Below are 26,474 nucleotides of genomic sequence, written 5' to 3' on the forward strand. Positions count from 1 at the left end.
CATAAGTCACACGAACTCAAAATTTGGTATGTAGACCTTTCAATNGTCTGGGGTTGCTGATTACGAATCTGATGTCAGATTTCAAAATACAAAATGGCGGTTAAGAGTTTCAAACAAATCCAATCATTTTTTTAAAGTTGGTCGCCCTTTAGGATCCCCCATTTTGAATTTTGAAAATCTGTCATCAGATTCGTAATCAGCAAGCCCAGAAACCCACTGGAAACGTGTTTTAACCCTTGACAATGTTCAAAACGTTCAGTATCAACGTTTTAATTTTAGTACTTTTTTTTTATTTAATCGCCATATTGGATCCGCCATTTTGAATTTAAAAAAACTGACTGCAGATTCTTAATCGGCGACCCCAAAAACTCTCGAGTGCCGGGTTTCGAACAAATCCAATCATTTTTTTTTTTAAATGGACCGCCATTTTGGATCCGCCATTTTGAATTTCGAAAAACTGACTTCAGATTCCTAATTAGCAACCCCAGAAACCCCCTGGTAACAAGTTCCAACCTATGACAATGCGTAAATCGTTCAGTATCAACGTTTTAATTTTACTAGTGTCTTTTCGAGAGCATATTTTCGGGAACTAGACCCATTCTAATTGTCCAAGGCAGGTGTGTAATTAAGGGAAATTTCCCCAATAATACCAGAGTAATTATATGTAAAAACCACATTTTTAGCTGCATTTTAACATGTAAATAAAATAAAAAAATTGAGAACATCAGCGTTTTTATAAAAAACCGACCAGCGCGACCTCTACGAAAACTCTTTTTTCAAAATAAAAAAATACGTGTCTCTTTTTTGATCACAAATAACAATATGCTGATGTAGCGTTTATGAATTTCCAAAAAGAGTGTTTTTATGAACCACTCTAGTGGGTATATATAAAGGCGTTTGTAAAAGGGGGCGTGGCACATCCCATAGGCGTGGAATATTTTATCAGCTATAACTTCGGAACCATAAGTCACACGAACTCAAAATTTGGTATGTAGACCTTTCAATGGTAGGTGCTTTTAGGAGGGTATGTATAAACGAGTTTGTGGCCCCGATTATGAGTTGCATTCGATTTTCGACTGTGGTCGAAAGTGCTGAGCGAACGAATTTTCATTTGGTATTATGGCGTTCATTCGATGAAGAATAGCGCTATTGTGAATTTCGCTCGTTTAGGTTGTTCACAATAGTATATTTTTCACCGCTGAGAAGCTTTGTTTACAAATCGAGCAAACTAAATAGTGTGCTTATACATATTTATGTAAATTTGTTCTAATTAAAATGAAGTAAAAAAGAAAGCAAGTTTATAAAAACGTGGTAAAATGAGTACAACGAGTTCTGGTTCAACGATTCGTCAGAGGATGAGAGCTTAGTAAACTGGCCAGGAGTAGCAAATGTTTAAGAGAGTTTAAGTTTATTAGTCTTTCGAATATATTTTGATATAAAATATATTTAAGAAATTTGTCTACAGATTCATTAAAAAGTTCCGACCATCTAAAGAGGCGTTTGTGAGCCAAATCTATTTAAAATATTTTAAAACTATCAACAGCGCTACGATTTTGTTCTCAGAGATCGTGCCAACAGAGTATTGGGATTTTCTTTCACAAGTAAAACCAGCCTTTCGAGCTTGTGTTTAGTATTCACGATGTTAGAACTGCATGAAATTAATAAAAATTGTTTAAAATTAGTGTCTAGCCGCCAAAATGTAAGAAAACATATACAAAATCATACATTTTTCACAATTTTCTAACACTTCGCTACACCATCGAAAGCAAAATTCTGTTCGACAGAAAATTCGATACTCAACGAAAATTTCGACACGCTTGCATAGCTCATAATACGAATTTCACTTTCGATCTTCGATAGCCAGCGAAGATCGAAAATCGAATACAGCTCATAATAAGGGCCTGTAAAAGGGAGGCGTCGCACATCCCATAGGCGTAGAATTTTTAGCTATAACTTCGGAACCTTAAATCCCACGAACTAAAAATTTGGTATGCTTATAGAAGGGTACGTACAAACGGGTTTGTAAAAGGGGGCGTGGCACATCCCATAGGCGCGGAATTTTTTATCAGCTATAACTTCGGAACCATAAGTCCCACGAACTTGAAATTTGTTATGCAGAGATACGAATGGTAGGTGCTACGTACGTAAAACCGAGTTTGAAAAGTGGGCGTGGCTTATCCCATTGGCGTGGAATTTTTTATCAGCCATATCTTCGGAACCATAAGTCCCACGAACTTGAAATTTCGTATGCAGACATATCAATGGTAGGTGCTTATACGAGGGTATATATAAACGAGTTTGTAAAAAGGGGCGTGGTACATCCCATAGGCGTGGAATTTTTTATCAGCCATAACTTCGGAACCATAAGTCCCATGAACTTGAAATTTGGTATGAATACATATCAATAGTAGGTGCTTATATGAGGGTATAAATAAATGAGTTTGTAAAAGGGGGCATGGCACGTCCCATAGGCGTGGAATCCTTTATCAGCTATAACTTCGGAACCATAAGTCACATGAACTTTAAATTTGGTATTCAGACATAGGTATCTATGGGAGGTGTTCAGAGTATAGTATATATAAATGGGTTTGTCAAAGGGGGATATATATATATGTATTCATCTATTAGATAACTGGGATATTTGAAACTGTGTGTTGTTTTTTGAAACCTTACCGTCTGTTAAATGAGAAAGATTCATACATAATAAATAAAACTCCTTCCGAATTAAGCATTCTACCAGAAATGTGCAGCTATACAAAAACAGCCAAGCGAATAGGCAGCTAAACGGAATGTACCGTAGTACACTAATTTAGTTTAGAAATTTGATCGTTACCTTAATCCACCTAATAATAATAATGGAACAAGATTTGTACTACAAATTATGATCAATATACATTAGTTAAAGCACGATAAAGCTAAAAGTATGGCTCATAAGAATGCTTTAATGTAAACAAAGAAAATAGTTTGTGTCCTTTAAATTATGCTGGACTAAATATTTGTATTACTGTTTTATATTTTTATTTGTTTACCCCGAACGACGTTGGGTGCTTTGCTAGTAACTTAATAATAATAACTTAAACAATTGGGCACATGAAAAAATGTACTACCAGTTATTGATTTCGCGAGTTTTCGCTATCCAAGACCTAAGTTTTAAAGCAAAACCGCAAAAATGTGGGTAAATTTTCATAGATACATTTGCAATTCCTGATCTAAAGGACACTACTCAACACATATGTAGTCATACCTTAAAAAAATGTTGCTCATGAAGAAATGTACTACCTGCTTTTGTTTTTGCGATCCAAGCCCGAAGTTTTAAAGGAATAGAGTAAACATTAGTTTAAGCATGCCAAACGGATGATTACATCACTTAAAAATATGTTTGTATGTATGAATTTTATGTTAGATAGGTATGTACGTTGCTGGGTTTATGACCATGTATACTAATTTTGTGGAACTCTTAATATTATTGTTTCATTGTAACCGTTTGTGCGAATCCCCTGAGCAATCAGTAAATATTTTATGTTTACATACATATTTATAATAGTATTTAGAAGTTATCCTTCAGCCTCTGGTTATGCGCTTAAATAAAGAGAGTGCTCTAAAAATCCTCTCTTTATAAATACATACATAAATATTGTATAAGTACATATATAAGTATGTACATACCCTGCAAAAAATGGGACTAATCCGGGATGACTCCGGGAGCAATCGCAAAGGAGCATGCGACTAATACCACTTTTGATCTCTTTATATGGAATGAACTGATCGCTTTTGTTCGAGCATGTCTTATGAAGAGACTAATTGTTCATCTTTATATCCGAACGGGTATGAAAAGCGACTAGTCACTTTTAAAAAATTAAAATAAAAATTAGCACCAGCTGAGATTCGAACCGGGGTGCTCAGTTTTGTTAGGCGAATACTCTCTCTGTGTGCCAACGCCACACATGAAATTTCATTGACTAAGTGCGTACATATCATTAAATCGTTAATAGTACCCGTTAGAGATGAGTTGGGGACTAATTGATCTCCAATTATACCAATAAGGGATGAGTCGAGACTAATTGACCTCCAATAGTACCCGTATGAGACTAGTTGGGACTAATTAATGCCCAATTGTACCCGATTAAGAGTAATCTCGAAATACTCGCTTTAGAGATTAGTCGCACAATTTTTTGCAGGGTATGAATAAACGATCACCAAAATACATACCTACATACACATGCATGTATAAACAAACGCAATTTTAACATGCGTTGGTAAAAACAACCACCATCTGCATAGCAATTCCCTAACTAGTTGGCGGAAGCGGCATTTAAAAATTTCGGGTTGAGCGGAGTGATTCACATGATTCCACTCAAGCAATGAATATTGAGGATCAAACTCCGTTGAGCTGAGGATCAAACTTGTTGGGGATGGTATGAGTATGATGAGGGCATCGTATTCATATGGCGGGCCATGATTCAATAATACAAGGTTAGATAATTATTGACAGTCGCGGTTTGACACTCCCTTACAAAAGGTTGCCTTTACGAAGGATGGGGAAAGGGGAGGAATGAAATGCATTGCTGCGAAAATGGTAGTAGAAAAGTACCCAAAGTAGGCAAATAGTAGTGAAATTCCTTTTGTAAATTCTAATGTATTTGCAGGAAATCTAGCATTTTACGCGAAATATTGAACGAAATGTTAACATATCTACGCGAACTACGCAATTTTTGTGTTATTTGGCCGTATAAAAACTGCAAAAAGACTCCAAATTAATATAAAACTACTATGAGATTTATGTAAACATCCAATTTAAAAGCAGTTTATGTTTTCATCAGTTAAATGTGCTTCATATACATATACAAATAAACATATTGCACAAAAGCTTATACTTCTATTTCACAGCAAAGCAACACTTTTTCCAAGTAAATTTGCAAAGAAGCAAAACTTTGCCACTCTTAAGGGAACGGTGCGAGAGAGACAACTGTCAGTTTATCGAACCTTGTATTATTGAATCATGATGAAGGGCAACTTGTGCACATAAATCAATGTCGTTGTGCATATGCGTACATCAGAGTGGTGGCGTTTCGCTGATTTAGACGTACTTATATGCAAAAAATGCTGAGTAGCGGGGAACCTCAAAATTAGGCACTCTTTGCTGATCACTGTTATGCATTGAGTTACACATAGTGTATTATAGTACAAAACGAAATGAAATTTTATGTTCCTAAATATTCCTTGCTTAGCACCATATAAAAAAATGTTTTATGTAATGCACATAAAAGTTATATATGTACATATTTTTTTGGATGTGCCATACAAACATATCTGTGGACTTTTGACAAAACAACTTCTCTCGAGTGAGGTTCTCGAATGATATTTTTATGTTTAGTCATTAATAGAAGAGGTTCAAGATGATATCTTAATGAAAGTTAAATAAAGACATAAAGTTTTTAAATGGAACTTCCTTATGACTTACTCTAAATTTCAACCTACAGAAAGCACTGAGGTTGTTTTGTCAAAAGTCATGTATGTATGTACATTAGACTCCATCACTCCCCATACAAAAAAAAATCGGTGCTATTTTTCCATTGGTATTATAAAATCGATTATATTTTAAGACGTCCACCAAAATATTTCGAAAAAATATTAAGATTTAAGTGAGCTGGACCCATTTCAAAATACCTCCAAAAATGGAGTTTTTTATAAATAAAAATAGTTTCTTAATTTTTTTTTTTAAATAATCCCCTTAAATGACAAAACGGTTTAAGCTTAAAAAATTTGCATAAAAATATTAAAAAAAAATTAAAAAAAAAATTTGAACGGAATCGTAATGATGAGACTTTTGATGCTACTTTTTTCAAAGATTGGTATAAGAAAACCTTGAATAACTGAGCCTAAACTCTTCTGATTTAGACTTAGGAGGTGTCAGTGGAAAGGTATTTTCTCACCCTTTTTATTTCTTTGCTAATAAACTCATTCAAAGGATGAAAGAGAAAGGTAGGATGAATGAACGTCATTCAAAGTTGAATTAAGATGTGTTGGTATTTGGAAAAAAAAAAATTGAGACACGAATGATATATGCCCCTTCCATTATTTCTTGAGGAAAGAGCGAGACAACAGGCTGGTGAAGCATCAGTTGTCAATATTCCTTGGACACACACACGAAATAATGGCAATTTTTTTCTTGACCGTTTTCTTGAGAGCTGTATAATGGGCTTAAAAAGCCAATTAATTCAATTATTTGTTTTCTTAACTCTGTTAAATTAACTGATTTTATGAATTAATACATTTATTTGTAATTTTTTATGGAATCGGCATTGGCCGATTCTTTCCCCATAAGCACAGTAATCGGCATCGGTGCCTAAAAAGAAAAATGCGTGTGTAACACCGTACACATGATAGAAGTGAAGCTTCTTAAAAAAGGTGAGAGTACCAGGTACCTGCTCACGAAATTGGATGTGTAAACATATGTTTACGGTTCGGCAAACCATTAGGCGATTGAGTTACATACATAGGTTTGGTTAGAAATCAAACAATAATTTCATTTCATCTTATTAATTTTCTGATATACATATAATTTATTTATTCATTTTCCGGTAACACCACCTTATATGAATTCGCGCTTCTAGCATCCATAGGACCGGGTTGTAATGGAAGTAATTGTATGTTTAACAAATAAATGAAAATGTTTATAATGCATATATAGATCCTTACGAATTCGCAATTACCAAGGCACTAAGTAACGTACGCACTTTTGTTTGCAAAATGCATTTATTTAAGTTGAAAGAAGACAAATTCCTTTGTTCGGCATTTATTCTTACTCGCTTCCTATTTTCCAAGGCGAATTCATATATTCTTATCACGAAATCATATATTCATGTGGTAGCAAGAGTATAATAAAATTATAGTTTAAAAAACTAAAACCTCTCTATTATAATTGTCATTCGTACTGTCATCAGGTATGTGACTTGAGAATAGAAATCGCTGCATCTTTTAGGCGCATCAATATTGCATAGTTACATCCCGAGCTAATAAAAGGAAGGTAAAAACATAAAATTACCTTATAAATTAAAAGCATAAGTATCACATGCATGCGTAGTCCAATTCACGAAATCATTTCATCAATCTGAGTAAAACCTAAGTGCATAAACTCTATTTCGCGTTAATTGAAATCATGAAATGGTGTTCATTCATTCAGTTTCTACTAAAACGCATGAAATGATTTCATGAATTGGCCTACGCATAATGGTAGTAAATGATAGAATGAATTAACACAAACACATCGTTTTGACATAATGCAAGCCGGAAACGTTGGAGCAAATCAATCCGCAATCAAGTTGGGCGTTTTGCCCACAAACATTGCAATTTTGCGAGCAGTCTCATTGTAAAATCCTATTTTTACAATTTCATAGTTTCGGCTTACATTTATAAAATTCAACGAAAGCACGTACCTATTTCGGCTGAGTTATCCATTTTCGGTTATTTAGTGTACAAAATAAACGCAAATTAAATGAGTTTGTACAACATGGCCATTAATGTAGCGATAAGTTGTACAACTTGCCAGAAAATCCAAATTTTTTGATCTTTCATACAACCAAGATATAAATTCATTCAACAGGCCTACAAACGGTGCAATCTAGAGCAAAACAACACCGAGTTGAACCAACGGTCGCTACGTTTATGGCTTTCTTTAAGAAACATCGGGCGAAAATTTCAACTGCTCCTGTAACACTACCTTATATAAGTTGGCCTTGCTGTCATCCTCAAAAGATGTTCGCACGAGGCGATTAAGCGTTCAACTTTTGCGTTCAACTCACGCAGGGTTGTACGGAAAAAACGTTGAATGGCTAAATGTTGGCTGGCGACCAACTTTGTTGAAAGCGATTAGTTGAAAGGCCGTTCAACCAAAAGTAGAATGCAAAGTTGAACAATGCAAACGCCTTTTTATGGCGAATATTTTTATATTTTTTTATATTTCGATATTTTTAGCCATAAAATTTTTTTTCGTGCAACCCTGCGTGAGTTGAACGCAAAAGTTGCCTGAAAAATCTCCTCGTGCGAAAGCCCTATCACATATGTTCATCAGAGTATACCAATGAAGGACGAGTTAATACAAGGAGATACATGATGCAATAATACAAGGTGTTATCAGTTGGCAACTTCTCGCTCTAATTCCGCCATATTGACTGCCTTAGCAGAAACAGTGTTACTTCTTTAACAATTCTTTGCCTAATAATATAGTTGAATTATTTTTTTTTTTCTCTGTATACACATTTTGTTTTCTCAAAAAGGTATTATATGTTATTTTATTTCATTTCATTGCGAATATTCTATAAAAAAGCTAATTTTGTTTGAAGAAAATATGAAATCTACTACTACTCTACTGAGCTAAGGCAGTGTCAAATCGAGCTGTCACAACTGATACCACCTTGTATTATTGCATCATAAAGGAGATAGCGAGACCACAAAACTACTCTAGAAAATTTCACGCACAATCACAAACATGAACAAATGTACAACAAACACATAATTTTTGACAATCAGTACAGTTCGCATTTATATCAACGAGCAGCTTATTAGATTTGTTTTCGTTTGTACTACATATGTACATATATACATGTACACAAACATATGTACATACACAAACATATGTACATACACAAACATATGTACGTACGTACAAATATATATACAACCATTCCAACATATGTACATATGTACATGAAAACATTGCTGTCCATAAGTACATACATATGCCCATCAGTACATCAACGAAGCCCGTTTGCTTCATCATAAATATATCCATACAAACATATGTACCAGGATTGTTGCGAATATTATCCCAAAATAAAAGTACTTTCCGGGTAATAAACAAACGGCCTGTCCAAATTAAACAAATTCGGTATCATATGAAAGAGGACTGAAGTAGCTTTTAAACGGAAATAACGAACGACCTCTATTTGTATATATATATATTTTTTTTAATTTAATACTAAAGAAACGCATATACCTGACACAAGGTTTGTTCTATGGTAATTAATTAAAATTTATTGTTGAAATATTTTTCAATATGTGGCTTTCCTCGCTTAGACATTTCAGTGTTAAAGCTATTTAAGTCCTCTTTCATTTGATACCAAACTTGTTTAATTTGGATAAGCGGTTTGTTTATTATCCGGAAAAGACTTTTATTTCGGAATAATATTCGCAACAACCTTGATATGTACGAATGGATGTAGTTACGCGAAGCACGCTTGCATCATTTATATTTATATATATTGCTTGGTAGCGGCAGAGCTGAAATGCGCAATGAGTTATATATATATATTTATATGTATACATACATACGTGCTTTCAAACATACATATATACATATGTAGGGTACTCGTACCCGTCATGCGTCGCTTTATTTCTTTTTTCCCCTTCCCTATACTACCTATATCTTCCTTCTCACTCATGTAACGTTTTCAGTTTTAAAAATTTTACCCCTCCATTTTTGCGATACCGCCGCCTAAGAAGTTTCACTTCAAAAATGGTCGGACTCGAATAGGGTTACTAATGATTAAAGTGTTTTAGGACGCTTATCATCAAGCGCGTTGTTATGGGGGATTAATAGATTAATATGATTTTGAAATGGCAGTCACTTCTTTAAAGATCGTGTCAGCCGTGACAATGCAATATATTTCGAAAATACTGTCAAATTAAGAAATTTCAGAAAGTAGTTGCATGAGCAGTCACACCTTGCATGTAATGTGTTTTTGAAAAGAAGTTCTTTATTTCCGACAGGCGAATTGCATAAAAAATTTCTGAAATCGCTTTTGGCTGTTTACACAGCGAATGAATTGCTGCCAATTTTTCTCGATACTAAAATGCAACCGTGAGCCGCTTTGCCGCTTGTTGGTTATTTCTCTTGTTTATAATTAGCTTTGTCGGTCGCTGTGGTGTAGTGGTAAGCAGTGCGCGCTTTCACTCATCAGCACCTGGGTTCAAGCCCTGGTCAAAGCAACATCGCAAAAAAAAAATATAGAAAAAGGTTTTTTCTTAACAGCGGTCGTCCCTGGGCAGGCAATGACAAACCTCCGAGTGTATTTCTGCCACGAAAAACAGCTTCTCATAAAAATAAAATCGCCGTTCGGAGTCGGCGTAAAACTGTAGGTCCCTCTGTTTTGTGTGACAACATCAAGGCGCACGCCACAAGTCGGAGAAGAAGCTCGGCCAAACACTAACATATGTGTAAGCGCCAATCTATTATTATTATTATAATTACCCTTATTTTCAATATGAATATTGATTTATTATTTATAACTAAACAATTAAATTCCGCAAAATATTAAATTAAAAGCATTTCGGATATATTTTTTCAATTGTACGTTATTATTTCTCACAAATTCGCGATCACCGTCACACGACACATTTGACAGCACTTGCAATATAAATAGAATAATAGAAATAAAAATTGCTAGTGCAGTGCAGAGCGAGCAAGTTGAAATATATTTCCGAAATGGTTTTGAACCCTCAGTTGCAGTCAGACCACGCAACTTTAATTTCTGAAACCGCGTTGCCGAATTGCCGATTTCAACATCATTTTGCCGTTTTTTAGCTCAATGACGTTTTGACGATTTGTACCTCCGAAATAACGATTTTTTATTTTAGTTTTTTTCCATCTGATTTCATACGAAAACCTAATCACTAATTTAAGAACAGTTGTGTTTTAAATTGTTGTTAACAATTACAAATCAACTTTTATTAACCCATATACAAAGTGGGTTCCCTTTGGTTTTTTAATAGCTCTGATCCAGTACTCCATGAACTTACAGATTTTTACACAGACTTGCAGGAAGTTACAGAAATAATGATCCCGTACTCCAAAATTCTCCAAAATTCTGTAAATGAAAGCGATTTTTGGAGAGTTGTGTTGAAAATGAAGTTGTAAAGTCATGAAAAGTGTCAAGCGATCACTGGTTGACGTTCTTACAGGAAAAATGCTTTTTTTGTTCCCGTACTTTTTTCGTTACTCACTTGTTATTGTCACTTCAGAGAGTAATTTTGTTGTTTAACATTTTTGTAGGATTTTACAAGAAAAGTATTGGATCAGAGCTAGTGTGTGGTCATATTTATTGTAAGTAACTTACAGAAATTTGTTTGTACTTTTTATTGTAAAAAAAGTATAGTTAACAAAATTTTATTTTTTTTCGGCCGAAATTACGATATTTTTGGGGTAAAATGACGATTTTTCGGCGAAAGATTTCGGCAAAGCTGCATTCAGTACTGCCTTGCGTTGGCTCAAATTCGCTCAACTGTAGGTTCTTATCATCCCAACAAACATTATGGTTTTGATCTCAACTTGAGGTTAAGTTGGGAACTAGGGTATAACTCAAATCTCCAACGTTGTTTCTCAACAATAACTCAAGTATAGCGTTCTCAGAAAATAGGGCATCTTTTTTGTAGGAAAATAGGACTGTTTCTCAAGTTGAGAAACAAACATTCCATTGAAATACTTAAATAAAAATAGTAAACAAATTTCGACATTTTTAATTGAAATTACATAGATAAATTAAAAGATTTTATTTTTACTCTTTTTGTAATAGTTAAATAAATACCATATTACCACAATTCACTTTAAAATGCAAGGGCTGTTATGTTCTCTTTTTCATTGACAGTTTGAATTGTTTTTAAAATTATTCACTTAACTTTCATTTTACAGTCTTTCTTATATAGTTTTAGTTGATATTGCTTAAAAATTCGTTTCTCTGCCACTTTTCATGCATCTACGCCTCGATTGTATTCTTTCGAACGTTGTCACTTTCATATTTTTGTATGTTAAATGCAGTGCTGCCCTGGTGGAGAAATTTGTTTTCTCAAGTTCGTCCCACCTTTAGTCCAACGATAATGATGAATTGGAGAATGATGTTGGATTTTAACCTGAGAACTACAAAATTCTTCAAGATTAGAGACGAGTTGAAGATTTGTGTTGGATATCAACTTGAGGGCTAACAAATTCTCCAAGGTTAGAGATGAGTTGGAGAATGTTGTTGGTAGTTGTTGGGGTTGCTTGGTGCCATTCCAAGAAAGATATTGTTGTAATTTTGATTGACGTTGTTGACGCTTGGCCGAGTAAGTTAAATTTGTTGAGCTCCGCTAACAGGGGCGCGCACCCAGTAGCTCAGTTGGCTGTGGCTCGCCTAGTGATGGCAAAAAAGATTTAATAATCGATTAATCGGTTAATTGATTAATCGAAAGCATTCGATTGATAATTGCAATTAATCGCAAGAAATTAACCGATTAATCGGTCACTTCGATTAAAATCAAAAATTAATAAAAAACCATTTATAAGTTATAAAAACTGACTAACACCACGTGTCAAAATTAAAGCGCACGACAAGATTTTTTTTGTTCTTTAATTTTATATATGTTTTTAAGTATAGCTTATTCTTTAGCAAAAAAACGTATAAATATGAATATATCAAACTTTGTGCAATATTGAAAAAAATCAACGAAAAATTCCATCTTTTTAATTAGATTTCCTGGAAAGATTCCAGTATGCAGTTTTGTATCCCATTAAAATTTCGTATGAAAAATTCCAAGACTGAGGTATCTGGCACTTACCACTGATTTTTGGTATTTTTCTGTTTGGTAATGGTGTTGCTTATTTTCTTCAATATAAAAAAGAGGAAAATGCGCAACACCGAATTCGGAAAACAAAATGAAAATATGTGCATACCTGGGTTGTAATTTTTTAGTACTACTTAGGTTAAGCTTGCGTTGAGGTTTTTGGCAAAAATATCGTTTAAAAAATTTGCAGAATACGAGAATGTAAAAAACATACCAGCTTATTTTGATTCATACATTATTGTGTGAGTAAAATAGTAAATTTTTGATGGTTTCTTTTCGATTATTTTGAAAAATTAATCGGTTAATCGCTCGATTAATTGAAATGAAAATTTCGATACAATTAAATCGTTAACCGAACGAAAATAACCGATTATAATCGGTTATTCGATTAATCGTGCCATCACTAGGCTCGCCGTCACTTACTTACAACGTTTTTTTAAGCACAAGGTGCAAAATTATCACGGCAAGTTGGCTCAGTAAAAACAAACGGACAAAATCGATCGCCATCCATTCACTGCTGCCTCGAGTTGGCTCGCATTTGCTCAGCTTTAGGTTTGTCATTGCTCGTTGCTATTCCAAGAACGATGTTGCTGTAATTTTTATTTGACGTTGTTGTCGTTTGGCTCAGTAAGTTAATTTGGTTGAGTACCCCTGATTTAAAACCACTTATAGCGCTCTTACACGATAATGTAGTATTTGCATATGTAAATGCTACTTTTCGGAAACGTTCTAATATGCATATTTTACATACGAGTAGATACAAAAAAAAAATACATATGCAAATACATATTGTGTAAGCGGGCTGTAAGGAACGGATGAAGAAATAAATTTATAGCATACTTCTTTGTTGGTAGGTTTGTATTACAAAATTTTTAAATACATACAGAGTAGGGCTGCGCGATTATTCGATTACTCAAGCGAGTTGGTTAATCAGTTGTTCGGTTAATCAATCACTCGAGTTATGAATTCCTAACTTCTTTTTTACAATGTGTATATGAATACCCTATGTATTTAAAAATTTTGTAATACAAACCTACCAAGAAAGAAGGATGCTATAAATACATATACACATTGTAAAAAAGAAGTTAGGAATTTATCAAAGCAAACTCTTTTAACGAACAAATTTTTTTTTGAGGAATTAAAATCTTTATAACTCGAGTAATTGATTAACCGAACAACTGATTAACCAACTCGGTTGAGTAATCGAATAATTGCGCAGCCCTACTCTGTATGTATTTAAAAATTTTGTAATACAAACCTACCAAGAAAGAAGTATGCTATAAAATTATTTCTTCATCCGTTCCTCATTCTATTATATTTCTACTTCTTTATACCTTTAGTATAGTATGGTAACCCACATCGTCGCTGAAATACAAAAATCCGTAACTAACGAATTTGAGCGATTATTATGCTTTTCATTGAATTATAAGTCCCCACATCGTTTTATGCAATAAACAATTTTAGTTAGTTGTGGCTTTTTTGCATTTCAACGACTATGTGAGGTACGCCCTTTCTATACTATACTAACGATATGTAAAGAGTACTTTGAAAATATTACTCATAATGTGGATTAATCATAAAGCAAATTACTCAAATATTTTAGTTTTTAGTTAATCAAAATTAGGGATGTGCCGGATATAGATTTTGTCGGATAACCGGATTCCGGATATCCTGTAAAAAATAACAGCCGGATTCGGATATCCGATCGGATATCCGGTAGACTGCTGCCCTTAATAAATTTCACAATATTGTTTTTTTGCCGGCTCGAGTTCACCTCGACCTCCGCACCGTCATCTGGCATCTTATAAACAAACAAAAAACAATCTTCATCAAATTATTTTCTTTTGAACAATCAAGATGTTTTGTTTTCTTACGTTAATTTTTGTTTAAATTATACAGAACCCGGCTATTAACCTTTTTCGTTTCCGAACGCGTAGGTATGCAATTTCGGCACGACGAAATGAAGAGCTGTGAATGTTCCAATAAATAGTTGCGGCATTTTTGTAATTTTTTCGGAACAGATTCGCACCGTTTCAAAAATTGTTTTTTTTCTGACGCCAATAAAGCTAAAAACTGGGTTGTTGATGAACTAATTCGAAATTATAAATCAGTTAGCATGGAGGAACCAGTTGAATCATATGAAAAATGCCGAACTATAGTGAAAGCTTCCATCGAAGATCGAGCTCACGAGGATATTTGGCAATGCTTTGAGGAAATCGCCAACGGCTCTGATGCTGATTCTAGTGTTTCTAGTGATATGGTTAGCCAAACGATTGGTAGACAAGGCAGCGAACTTACAAGAAAAAAGGCAGCGATTTATGAACTAGAAATAGAGAAATATTTGCAGCTACCTCTTATATCCAGACAAGAAGATCCCTTAACTTGGTGGAAGTATAGCCGCAAAGAATTTCCAAATTTGTTTACACTGGCAATGCAGTATCTCTGCGCGCCACCTTCCTCAGTGAACTCGGAAAGAGTATTTAGTGCATCGGGTAACATTTATGTTGAAAATAGAAATAGGTTGTTGCCCGATAATGCGGAAATGCTTCTTTTCATAATCAAAAATATACAAATTGTTAACTTTGATTACTAATTAGATACTATTAAATTGGATTACAAAAATACAAAATCTGGGTTAAATTTCTAAATTGAATCTTCTATAATCGATATCCGGAATCCGGCCGGATATTAGCCAGTATCCGGCCGGATAACCGGATAACCAAAAAACGGCCGGATAGGCCGGATTCCGGATATCTACCGGATACCCGGCACATCCCTAATCAAAATCTTGATTACTCGAGTAAGTAAATTTTTGAGTAATCATAATTTTCAATTATTCGAGTAATTGAGTTATTTACTTTATGATTAATTAAAATGTTGAATAATCAATTGATCGCACAACCCTAATACAGAGAACTAAGAAAATTTGAATTTCCTGTACATTTTTCAAAATGCTTAGAATCTAATACTAGTGAGTTGGATGTGATTAGTGGTTAGACCTTGCTACGAATTTAACTTGCTTACCTGAGAATTTTGGTCCGCGGCAACTAAGTTGACGTTTGCATTTCAAAAGAAAAGTGTTTAACAGTCAACGCAAATAGTAAAGAAAAACAAGGTTTCTTGCCTTTGGCTGCAAGATCCTCGTCAAATCGTGCTACCTACATACAGTGTTGCCAGGTCTTCGGCATGAGAAAACGTCTCTCTTGGTCTGAAAAAAACATCATTTCCTACACAAAAACGTATTTTTTTTTAACAAATGTACAAAAATTGTTCTTATTAAACTTTTATTGCATACAAAGGTACATATGTTCGTAAGGTTTATTAAAATGTCATATCGACAGAACACATTTAAAATTCATTGTAAACTGGTTTGAGATCGTTAATATAAAAATCATTTTATACATACACTAGTGATCAGCTAATTAAGTCATCAACATTTTGATCGATTTTGGCTGTTTCTCTTTTGTTTATTTAATGTTTATTATTTTTTCATAAAAGCCAAGCTCATTATATGACAAACAAAATATAAATCCACATTTCAAACTTTGTGCAAAAATTATAAAAAATCTGCAAATTTTCAGCTAGATTTTCAACATTTTATTCAGATTTTTTAGAATTTTTTGAGTATGCAGTTTGATAGCCCATTAAATTTCAGGGCAATAAAGTGCAAGTTTAAAGTAACTATAAAATAATCGCGTTGATTTTTAATAATTTTTTTTACTTGTATACATTTGGTTAGGGGCTCGGTTGTCGAAAATGGTAAATTACGCTCTGCTAAGAGGGAGCATAGCAATACTTCAGCCTTTTTTGCGTTCATTACATTTTCAATAAAGTCTTAAAAAAGTTGCCTACTTTTTTCTGACGTTTTATGCTGCACAGCTTCTTTGATGCTTTTGTGAGCGTGCGTGTTGCCATAGATCGGCTCTTCCTGATTTGGCTTTTAATTTGCAATTGCAGACATTACAACAAGCCTCGTAACCTCAAGTGTTTACACAACCAGCCTTTGAACACGGGATCCTTAGTCCAAGAATCCAAATAATGCGCGTAGGCTTGGTTTGCATCATATTTAAGTCACATGTGTCTAAAAAATAAATATCTTTTGAAGTAGCTGCAGCAAAACACAAAGATTGTAAAGATTTGGTAAGAAAATAATTCAAAATCAGTTCTACTTACAAGATTTAGTAACAAAGAAAAATTACTGGGAAGTTAAAAAACGTAATTTTTTTACACAAAAAACGTCCAAACGTCAACAGGATACAAAAAACGTCCGAATGACGTTAAAAACTTCAACCTGGCAACGCTGCCTACATACCTCCTTTCTGTTTTCATACATATGTACATATGCTCAGATATCTACGTATGTACATACAGTATGGTTCATATCAATAGCACCCCCATTTTAAAGTAATATTGTTTGCCACTTACATATGTTTATTTATTTACTTTTAAGAATTTTTAATTAAGATATAGTTAATTCTCTAACAAAACCCATATAAACCCAAGTTTAAAACTTTGTAGAAAGAAAAAAAAAATCCAACGAATTTTCATCCAAATTTCAAGCTTTTTTCTCAGGAGTGTTGGAATTTTCGTTCTCCGAAGGTGTTGCGGTTTTCTTCTATAAATATAAAAATAAATTATGTTTATTCGTTATATGGAAGGAAATGCGACAAACAAATCCTAAAAAATCAACGGTCACTTTTAGCCACTTGAAACTTGCACATTATTACATTAAAATTGAATTGGCTATAAAACTGCATACTTAAAACAATTCTAACGCTTCTGAGAAAAATTTTTTAATTTGGATGAAAATTTGTTGAATTCGTTTTTTTTTTAGTTTTCTACAAAGTTTGAAACTTAGGTTTATATGCATTTTGTTAGAAAATCAACTGTATTTTAATTGAGAATTCTTAAAAATAAAGAAATAAACATAAGGGGCAACAATATCACTTTGAAATGGGGATGCCATTGAATTGACCGCTACTGTAAATATCTAATGACGTTTTCTTTTCTACAAAACATGTTGCCTTTTCATTGCCCTCTCCTTAGTATTTGTGCGTAGAGGGCACTGAGAAGGCAACATTTTTCGGTAGAAAAGAAAACGCCATAAAACATCTTCGGCCTCACTGTTGGAATTCATATAACATGTGCCGGACAATAGGCATGCTATCCTCAATTTTATTTACTTTAGTTTCATATGCATGCTATGTATGTGTTGGAATGAAAACGCTCAAACGTTCAGCATGTATCCTTCCATGCAGGCAGTCAGTCATCAGCCTTTCGAGACCTTCAGATACCCATACATACATAAACGACTGCAACTTACCATCGCACAACCCTCGTCGCAGCTGCCTTTTTGCTGCGTCGCCGTTGCACACAGGATATCGTCAACGGTCGCTGCACACGATCAGTTTAGCAAGGAAAGCCAGTGCGTATGCAACTGGTTCGCATTTAAACATATTCACTTAAATGAAAAATATTGTGAACGTGTCTACGGTGCAAAAAGCTTCCATTTTCGGCTTTGCATTATATTTCAATAACAAACAGTAGTAGAAACAGGAAACGGACAGGTGACCTTAAAGCAATGTGAAACTAGTAGTTAAAACTAAACCAAAGATATATTTTTAAAAGCAAATGCTGTATGTACAGATGTATATATATACATACATGTACTACAAATGTATGTAAAAATTCTAAGGATTGATGAAAAAGTGAAATAATCTCATTCCCGCTTGTGCAACTCCACTCGTGAAATATTTTTTCGCCGAGCATATTGCATTTGTAATGAAGATTGAATGTGTTTTTAATTATACGAATACAATTGTGCGGGTGGCTGCAAACCTCTATTGTATTACTTTCGCTTCATCATATTGAATAAAGGATTTTCCTGCACGAATCGTTATTGTATTGCTGTTGATACTGCAGTTCCGCCCGCAGTTTCCCTGCAAGTGTTTCGGAAGGAGTTTATGTGACTATGAAGTGCCTCCGAAAAAGAAAAGTAGTTGATATGGTAATGACCCTTAGAAAGTAGATGGATATATTTATTTTAATTAACCCCTCATTATTGTAAATACAAAAACTTATATAAATCGTGCCATATATTTACATACATACATACACTCAAACAAATAAAGCTGTGGCGAGGCGTTTTAGCACGTTTTGGCTATTTTTTCTTTAGTTTATTTAATGTTTATTATTGTTTTATGAAAGTATAGCCGATTACTTAACAAACTCCATATACTACCCTGTCCACCTTTACTTCATACACTTTGAAATATTTCTGCTTCAAGATTGTAGAAATATTTCGAACTCCCCCTCCAACTTCCAAATTTTTTGCTATATATTCAAAAATAGTACCAGGAAATGCTAGCTTACTGTACTGGCTGTACACCAGAGCTCGGCAGTGAATACCCTGCAAAAATGGCGACTACTCCATGCATGCATGTAAGGAGTACTCCCGAAGGACCAAGTACTCCAAAATTAACCACAATTCATATAAAAAATACGGTCCAATTAACATTGCGATGTCCTAGGGCAGGACCATATACTCCATCTCTGCATTCCATGAGAGTAGCACAAGACTACTCCCAACATACTCCAATGACATTGTCGTTATATTTTTTCGTTTGTACGCGCTTTTGTTCTTCACTTCGCATATGCTTTTTTTGAAATTAATAAAAACCGAAGACAAAAATTAAAAATTAAATGTTGCCTCTGACGACATTCGAACCTGAACATGCTGGGAGCTAAGAACTAACAGCTAGCATCTCTACACGTTCAGCTACAGCCAGACATGCAAATGTACTTTCAAATGCTTAACTTCAATCACATTTCGTTAAAACACGAGCAGTGATCGGGTAACAATAAGCTGGTGCAGAGACACGAGTTGGTCCGCTACAGCATGACAGAGGAGCACTTTTGTAAGTACTCCAATATACCACAAATAGACTACATGGTCCAACGATTTTTGCAGGGAAACAATAAGCTGGCGCAGAGACACGAGTTGGTCCGCTACAGCATGACAGAGGAGCACTTTTGTAAGTACTCCAATATACCACAAATAGACTACATGGTCCAACGATTTTTGCAGGGTAGCTCAGCTTATGAATATGCTCACATGCTCATGAAGGTCGGTGTTATGCAGACAAACTTTTGTTTGCCAAATTAAATGGCGGCTGCTTAGTTTGCTCGGAGGTGGTTTTGTCGAGTTTGGCACAGTGTTGCACGTTCATTATGGTTTTCATGGCTAATGCCAACACGAAATGAAATTTCAGATGTACATAACGTGCACAATTAATATATTTTTTATGATATCGTATAAACTATTGACTGTGCCCTAATCTTTGAAGCTCCTACAGCATAAATTCAGTTATCTGGCTTTCGGTATCACGGCAATTTTTGTGTATAACAACAATTATCTAAAATTTTTGTATACGGCAACACCGAATGTGCTGCAGTTTGACCAAACAAACTTAGTTTGCTGTGAGAGTCGCCAAACTCGCTCTCTCCGAGTTTGCTGCAACAAAAATTGCACGCAGTTTGCCAAACAAAATTTCTGCATAACACCGACCGAACAGGCATGGGCAGCAGTGTTGCCGTTTTAGCCATTTGGTGGCTAGATTTAGCTACCACATACTTGTTTTGGCCACATAAATTCAAAATTGCCCCTAGCCCTTTTTTTAGCCCTTTGGAGAATTGATTCATATTTGGCATGAAAAAGTTGTATATGCTTAATTCGATCTAGTTTTTTGTTGCATTTATGTAGGAGATGAATTTTGAAACTAAAAAAGACTGATATATACATACATATATATATTGTATGTTCCTTACGTTTTTATACATACATACTGTAAAAGTGTTAGGGCTGTTAACTTATCTATTAACGATTTAACTATAGTTTAAAATAGAGAAGTTTACGGCCCTTAATATGCTTAATTTTTTAAATGACCCACCAAGTCGATTGACCGTGTATGTTCTTGTAGTGTGATTGTACCAGCTGCTGGTGCGACTTCAAAAACTATTTGAAAATTTGATGATTGTACCAGCATGCTGGTGTCGTGAGTGGTGAAATTAGCTAAATTTTCTAAGTAAAAAATATTTTGGCGGAAATTTCTTGCACTATATGAGTCGGCCGCTGTGGTGTAGTGGTAAGCAGTGCGCGCTTCCACTCCGCAACGCCTGGGATCAAGCCCTGGTCAAAGCAACATCGCAAAAAAATTTAGGAAAAGGTTTTTTCTTAACAGCGGTCGTCCCTCGGCAGGCAATTGGCAAACCTCCGAGTGTATTTCTGCCATGAAAAACAGCTTCTCATAAAAATACAATCGCCGTTCGGAGTCGGCGTAAAACTGTAGGTCCTTCCGCTTTGTGTGACAACATCAAGGCGCACGCCACAAATCGGAGGAGAAGCTCGGCCAAACACTAACATATGTGTAAGCGCCAATCTATTATTATTATATGAGTCAAAGCCGTGTTTGTGGAAGATTAAGTTCCCGATATTGCAGTTGTAAATTAAAAAAACAAACTTGTAAAGAAATGAATATTGTACCAGCATGCTGGCAAGTTATATGCTTCGAGTCTGATGGCTTGATGGCTCACTTGATGGAGCCAGCAATCTGGTGTCGTATATTTCCCCTTTTATACAAAACAGTTTTTGGTTGGATAAAGAATTTGTTTCTTTCCAGAGTTCATTGTTTTTCTATACCATTGCTTATTGAAAATGTGTGTGTATTTATATATATATGTATATGTAAGTAAAAAAATTTAGCCACCATTTTTAGCCACAACGAATTTTTTAAGCTCTTTTTTAGCCCCTTTTTTTTAGGAATTTGGCTACCACTAAAAAGATTCGCGGCAACACTGATGGGCAGAGAACGAGTACACGCTCAAAGACCGTAATCATCGTGTGTACGTATGCAAGCATGAGCGTAACGATGAGAACGCGACAGCATGCAAAATGAATTAGGTACACTAACACATTCTCACTTTTAGCTAACGCTTGTTTGTGGTAGTACCCACCTCTGCTCATGGATCACCCCATTGTTCACTCAAACTTGCTCTCACTAAAAAATGTTACTCTCTCACAACTGCTTGGCTTGCTTGTAAACTAGTGAGCATGAATATCTTTCACAATCGCTGATCGCTTCCACATGGCTTGGCTTGCTTCTCTTTATGAAATTATTAGATGCATAGTTGCCAACTTAGTGCTTTAAGCACTAGATTTAGTGCTTTTTGAAATTTAAAACGCCAAAAAAAAATTATTTAGTGCCTAGTGCATTTTTTAGAGCTTTTTTCTGAACTAAAATTACTTCGAGATAGTTAAAACCTGAAATAATTTGAAATATTTAAAGCTGTGGCAGCACTCAATTTATAAGAATCTACAAATTTAAATGGACTAAAATACAACCATGATTGATAAAAAGCTGAAGTTGCAAACCCACATTTTAAATTCTATTCGCGTTGAAAATGCTAGTACGCAAGTAATTTAAGTATTTCTNATTTTTTAAGCTCTTTTTTAGCCCCTTTTTTTTAGGAATTTGGCTACCACTAAAAAGATTCGCGGCAACACTGATGGGCAGAGAACGAGTACACGCTCAAAGACCGTAATCATCGTGTGTACGTATGCAAGCATGAGCGTAACGATGAGAACGCGACAGCATGCAAAATGAATTAGGTACACTAACACATTCTCACTTTTAGCTAACGCTTGTTTGTGGTAGTACCCANGTAACTTTTTTTGAGGGATGGTTTATTATTATGGGTGACCCCGTCAGCAAAAAAAAAAAATGAAAATCAACGCGAATTCTTAACCAATTGAAATTTGCAGTTCCTTAATCTCGAATTTNAACGCTTGTTTGTGGTAGTACCCACCTCTGCTCATGGATCACCCCATTGTTCACTCAAACTTGCTCTCACTAAAAAATGTTACTCTCTCACAACTGCTTGGCTTGCTTGTAAACTAGTGAGCATGAATATCTTTCACAATCGCTGATCGCTTCCACATGGCTTGGCTTGCTTCTCTTTATGAAATTATTAGATGCATAGTTGCCAACTTAGTGCTTTAAGCACTAGATTTAGTGCTTTTTGAAATTTAAAACGCCAAAAAAAAATTATTTAGTGCCTAGTGCATTTTTTAGAGCTTTTTTCTGAACTAAAATTACTTCGAGATAGTTAAAACCTGAAATAATTTGAAATATTTAAAGCTGTGGCAGCACTCAATTTATAAGAATCTACAAATTTAAATGGACTAAAATACAACCATGATTGATAAAAAGCTGAAGTTGCAAACCCACATTTTAAATTCTATTCGCGTTGAAAATGCTAGTACGCAAGTAATTTAAGTATTTCTTTTTTTTTTCTTTTCTAATTATTTGTACAGATTTTGATTTTTTTTTACCACCTGAGTAAAACACATCGTTTCTTGGTGCTGAATCCAAATCTGGCCTCACAATTGCTCTAGCACTAGAATTTTGAGAAATCCTAACCCCAAAGTGCCAAAAACACGTTTTTTAGCGATATTTGAGGTTATATAATGAAAACGTCAAATTATTTGCTCATTTATAATTAGGGCATCATTTTCGTTTGTTGCGATTCGATTTTTCTTTCTCGAGATATACCAGTTTTAATGTGCAGTACTTCGGTATTATGATATGAAAAAAGCATCCCTTGATTCAAACAAATTTGGTGCTTCTAGTGTGATAAAACGCTTTTTTTCCAAGTTTTTGGTGCTTTTTGAAAATCAAAAGATGGCAACACTGGCTAGATGAGTTAAGTGGCTCATAGTTTATTCATGAACACATACACAAATTCAGCGCCTCTGCAGTTTTGCTTTGCGCGCAAGACCGTTTGCTACGTTGAATGAGTGCAGGCATGTGAAAAATGATAGGGGTTGAAATTTGGATCAGCTTTGACTATTTTTCTTTTGTTTGTTTAGTGTTTACTAATTTTTAAAAAAATATTATCTTACAAATTTCAAACTTTGTAGAAAAATTAAGAAAATTCGATAAAATTTCACTACAAACTTTTTAATAATAATTTTGAGATAATTCTAGTTTGCAGTTTTATATCCAATTAAATTATAGCTAAGAAAGTAAAAGTCTAATTTGGCTATGAATTCGCGTTGATTTTTGGTAACTTTTTTTGAGGGATGGTTTATTATTATGGGTGACCCCGTCAGCAAAAAAAAAAAATGAAAATCAACGCGAATTCTTAACCAATTGAAATTTGCAGTTCCTTAATCTCGAATTTAATAGGCTAAAAATCTGCATACTTAGAAATTCCTAATAAAGTTTGTTGTTGTAAAAATTTTCCTGCTTTTCTACAAAGTTTGAAATTTGGACTTATATGGTTTTTGTTAGATAATGGGCTATACTTTTATAAAAAAAAATTAAATTGAACCAACAAAAGAAATATAGCCAAAACTGGTCCTAATTGTTTTTTCACATGACTATATGGAGCTATCGTATAGATACCGCCGACTAAGACTACTAGAGACAAAGGGCCTGTTCGAGGCACGTAATAAAAGCGGCAACACTGCAGCTCTGATGAAAATTGCAATACTGTTGCAACTTCCCAACTGATAAAACGTTGCTAGAAATTTACACCGAACGTGATACTTTAATAATTTAGAGAATTTCGTTTACTTGGGAACCAGTATTAACACCGATAATAATGTCAGCCAAGGTGTATTAAACAAGGTGGTGTTGGGGCGACAGCTGAGTTTTTCGCCGTGGAGGCCATTACGTCAAAATGATGTGTTTGTTGTAACTCATACCAATGACAGTATGGACATCAGCGTATAATTTGTTAGTGTAATTTTTTACTTATATACGGCCAACACCACCTTGTTAAATACGCCTTGAATGTCAGCATTGAAATCCAACGCAGAATCACTCTTGCCAACAAGTGCTACTTTGGACGAAGTAGGCAATTCAGGAGTAAAGTCCTCTCTCGACGTACGAAAACCACGCTCTATAAGTCACTCATTATGCCCGTGCTGGTATATGGCGCAGAAGCATGGACAATGACAACATCCGTTGAGGCGGCTCTTGGAGTGTTTGAGAGAAAGATGTTGAGGAAGATTTACGGGCATTTACGCGCTGGCGACGGGGAGTACCGCAGACGATGCGATGAGCTGGATGAGCTTTACAGCGACATGGGCATAGTGCAGCGAATTAAAATACAGCGACTCCGCTGGCTTGGTAACGTCGCACAGTGGTTCGGATCGCAAATCTAGCTGGACGAAACTATTTAAACAAATACTCGTTGATGGATCTTTACACCACTTCTTACCTAGGGTATTTTTGAGTCACTGATTACGAATCTGAAGTCACTTATCAAAAATTCAAAATGGCGGATCCAATATGGCGACGACTGGCGTGCTTTGCTGAACTCCGCCAAAATCGCTTAGGCGGTTACGGCGCCAAAAAAGAAGAAGAAGGACCAGGGACCGATCTATTCCAAAAAATCGTACTTACGGTCCGATTTGCTTAAAATTCGGTACGTAGGTAGCTTTTTAGCATATATGATCCATTTTTTCCGAGAAGTGGACCAGGGACCGATCTATTCGAAAAAATCGTATTTACGGTCCGATTTGCTTAAAATTCGGTACGTAGGTAGCTTTTTAGCATATATGATCCATTTTTTCCGAGAAGTGGACCAGGGACCGATCTATTCGAAAAAATCGTATTTACGGTCCGATTTGCTTAAAATTCGGTACGTAGGTAGGTTTTTGCCTGAATAAGCTTATAGATTCCTGTTTTCCAGTTTTCATGCAATTTCTAATATAAATAGCTTTGAGCAACCACCATATCAAGGGGCGAATTCGTCACTAGGCAAGATTTTTTTGCGCCAATCAGAAACAGCGGATACTGTCAAAATATAATTATAATATATAATATCAGCAGACCCGGCGAACTTCGTCCCGCCCAAAATTTTTATTTTTCTATTTACACTTTTTGGTCCAACAATTTCACCAACAATTCACGTTTACATTCATCTGCTAAGATGATGGTTTGGTGGTCATTTGCCGCTTTAAATAACCTAAAGAAAGTGTTATATTCGTGAAGAAGTTCTTGAAATTCTCCAATTGTGCAGCATTTCATAGCACGGTTATTCGCAAAACGAAGTAAATTTGAAGAATTTTTTCCTCTTCACTCCCTGGCGGCAACAATGACCCGGTTCTATAGTGAATCTGTCTTAGAAGCTTTACAGTATAGTTGGTGGAAATTTCAAAATGGGTAGGAATCATTTTTCTACAGAAATGCAATATACATATACTTATTTCACATCCATTGGGCCAATCGTAACAGAGGAGAGTTCGATATACTCAATGGTGCTACAGGTCGATTTAATGTACATCTTATGTACGTCTACTACAAAAATTCCAAAAACCTTTCTTGTTTTTTTGAATAAAAAAGTTCACCAAAATTTACTAATAAATCTCTCAATATGTGTTTCGCTGCTGTGGCAATATTGGGGGATGTTATAAAAATGCACCTTTTCACAGTACTAGAAGCTTTACATATAGTTGGTGGAAATTTCAAAATGGGTGGGAATCATTTTTCTACCGAAATGCAATAAACATATACTTATTTCACATCCATTGGGCCAATCGTAACACAGGAGAGTTCGATTGACTCAATGGTGCAACAGGTCGATTTAATGTACATTTAATGTACGTCTACTACAAAAATTCCAAAAACCTTTCTTGTTTTGTTGAATAAAAAAGTTCACCAAAATTTACTAATAAATCTCTCAATATGTGTTTCGCTGCTGTGGCAATATTGGGGGATGTTATAAAAATGCTTGCACCTTTCTATTAATATCGTTGAATTATTTTAATATCTATTGCAAACTTTTATTCAGACAGGACTAAAAAGTAGAAA

The 26,474-nt window shown here is 34.8% G+C and overlaps 1 protein-coding gene across 2 annotated transcripts in view; it reads left to right on the top strand.

The window, feature by feature from the left end:
* The first annotated feature begins 18,019 nt into the window (after positions 1 to 18,019).
* Positions 18,020 to 26,474, top strand: part of LOC108360155 (G1/S-specific cyclin-E-like) — a 35,092-nt gene continuing 26,637 nt past the window's right edge. Inside the window, exon 1 of one of the 2 annotated variants that reach the window (XM_017612340.1) lies at positions 18,020 to 18,161. Coding sequence is in view for 1 of the 2 variants with exons in the window: in XM_017612339.1 (XP_017467828.1) it covers positions 18,566 to 18,601 (36 nt within the window). In the remaining variant the exon portion in view is untranslated. The other variant, XM_017612339.1, reaches the window with a different exon arrangement.

The sequence above is a fragment of the Rhagoletis zephyria genome, unplaced genomic scaffold (assembly GCF_001687245.7).
Source record: "Rhagoletis zephyria isolate East Lansing unplaced genomic scaffold, Rhagoletis_zephyria_1.1 Rzeph_scaffold_00528, whole genome shotgun sequence".
In the NCBI taxonomy this organism is placed as follows: Eukaryota; Metazoa; Arthropoda; class Insecta; order Diptera; family Tephritidae; genus Rhagoletis; species Rhagoletis zephyria.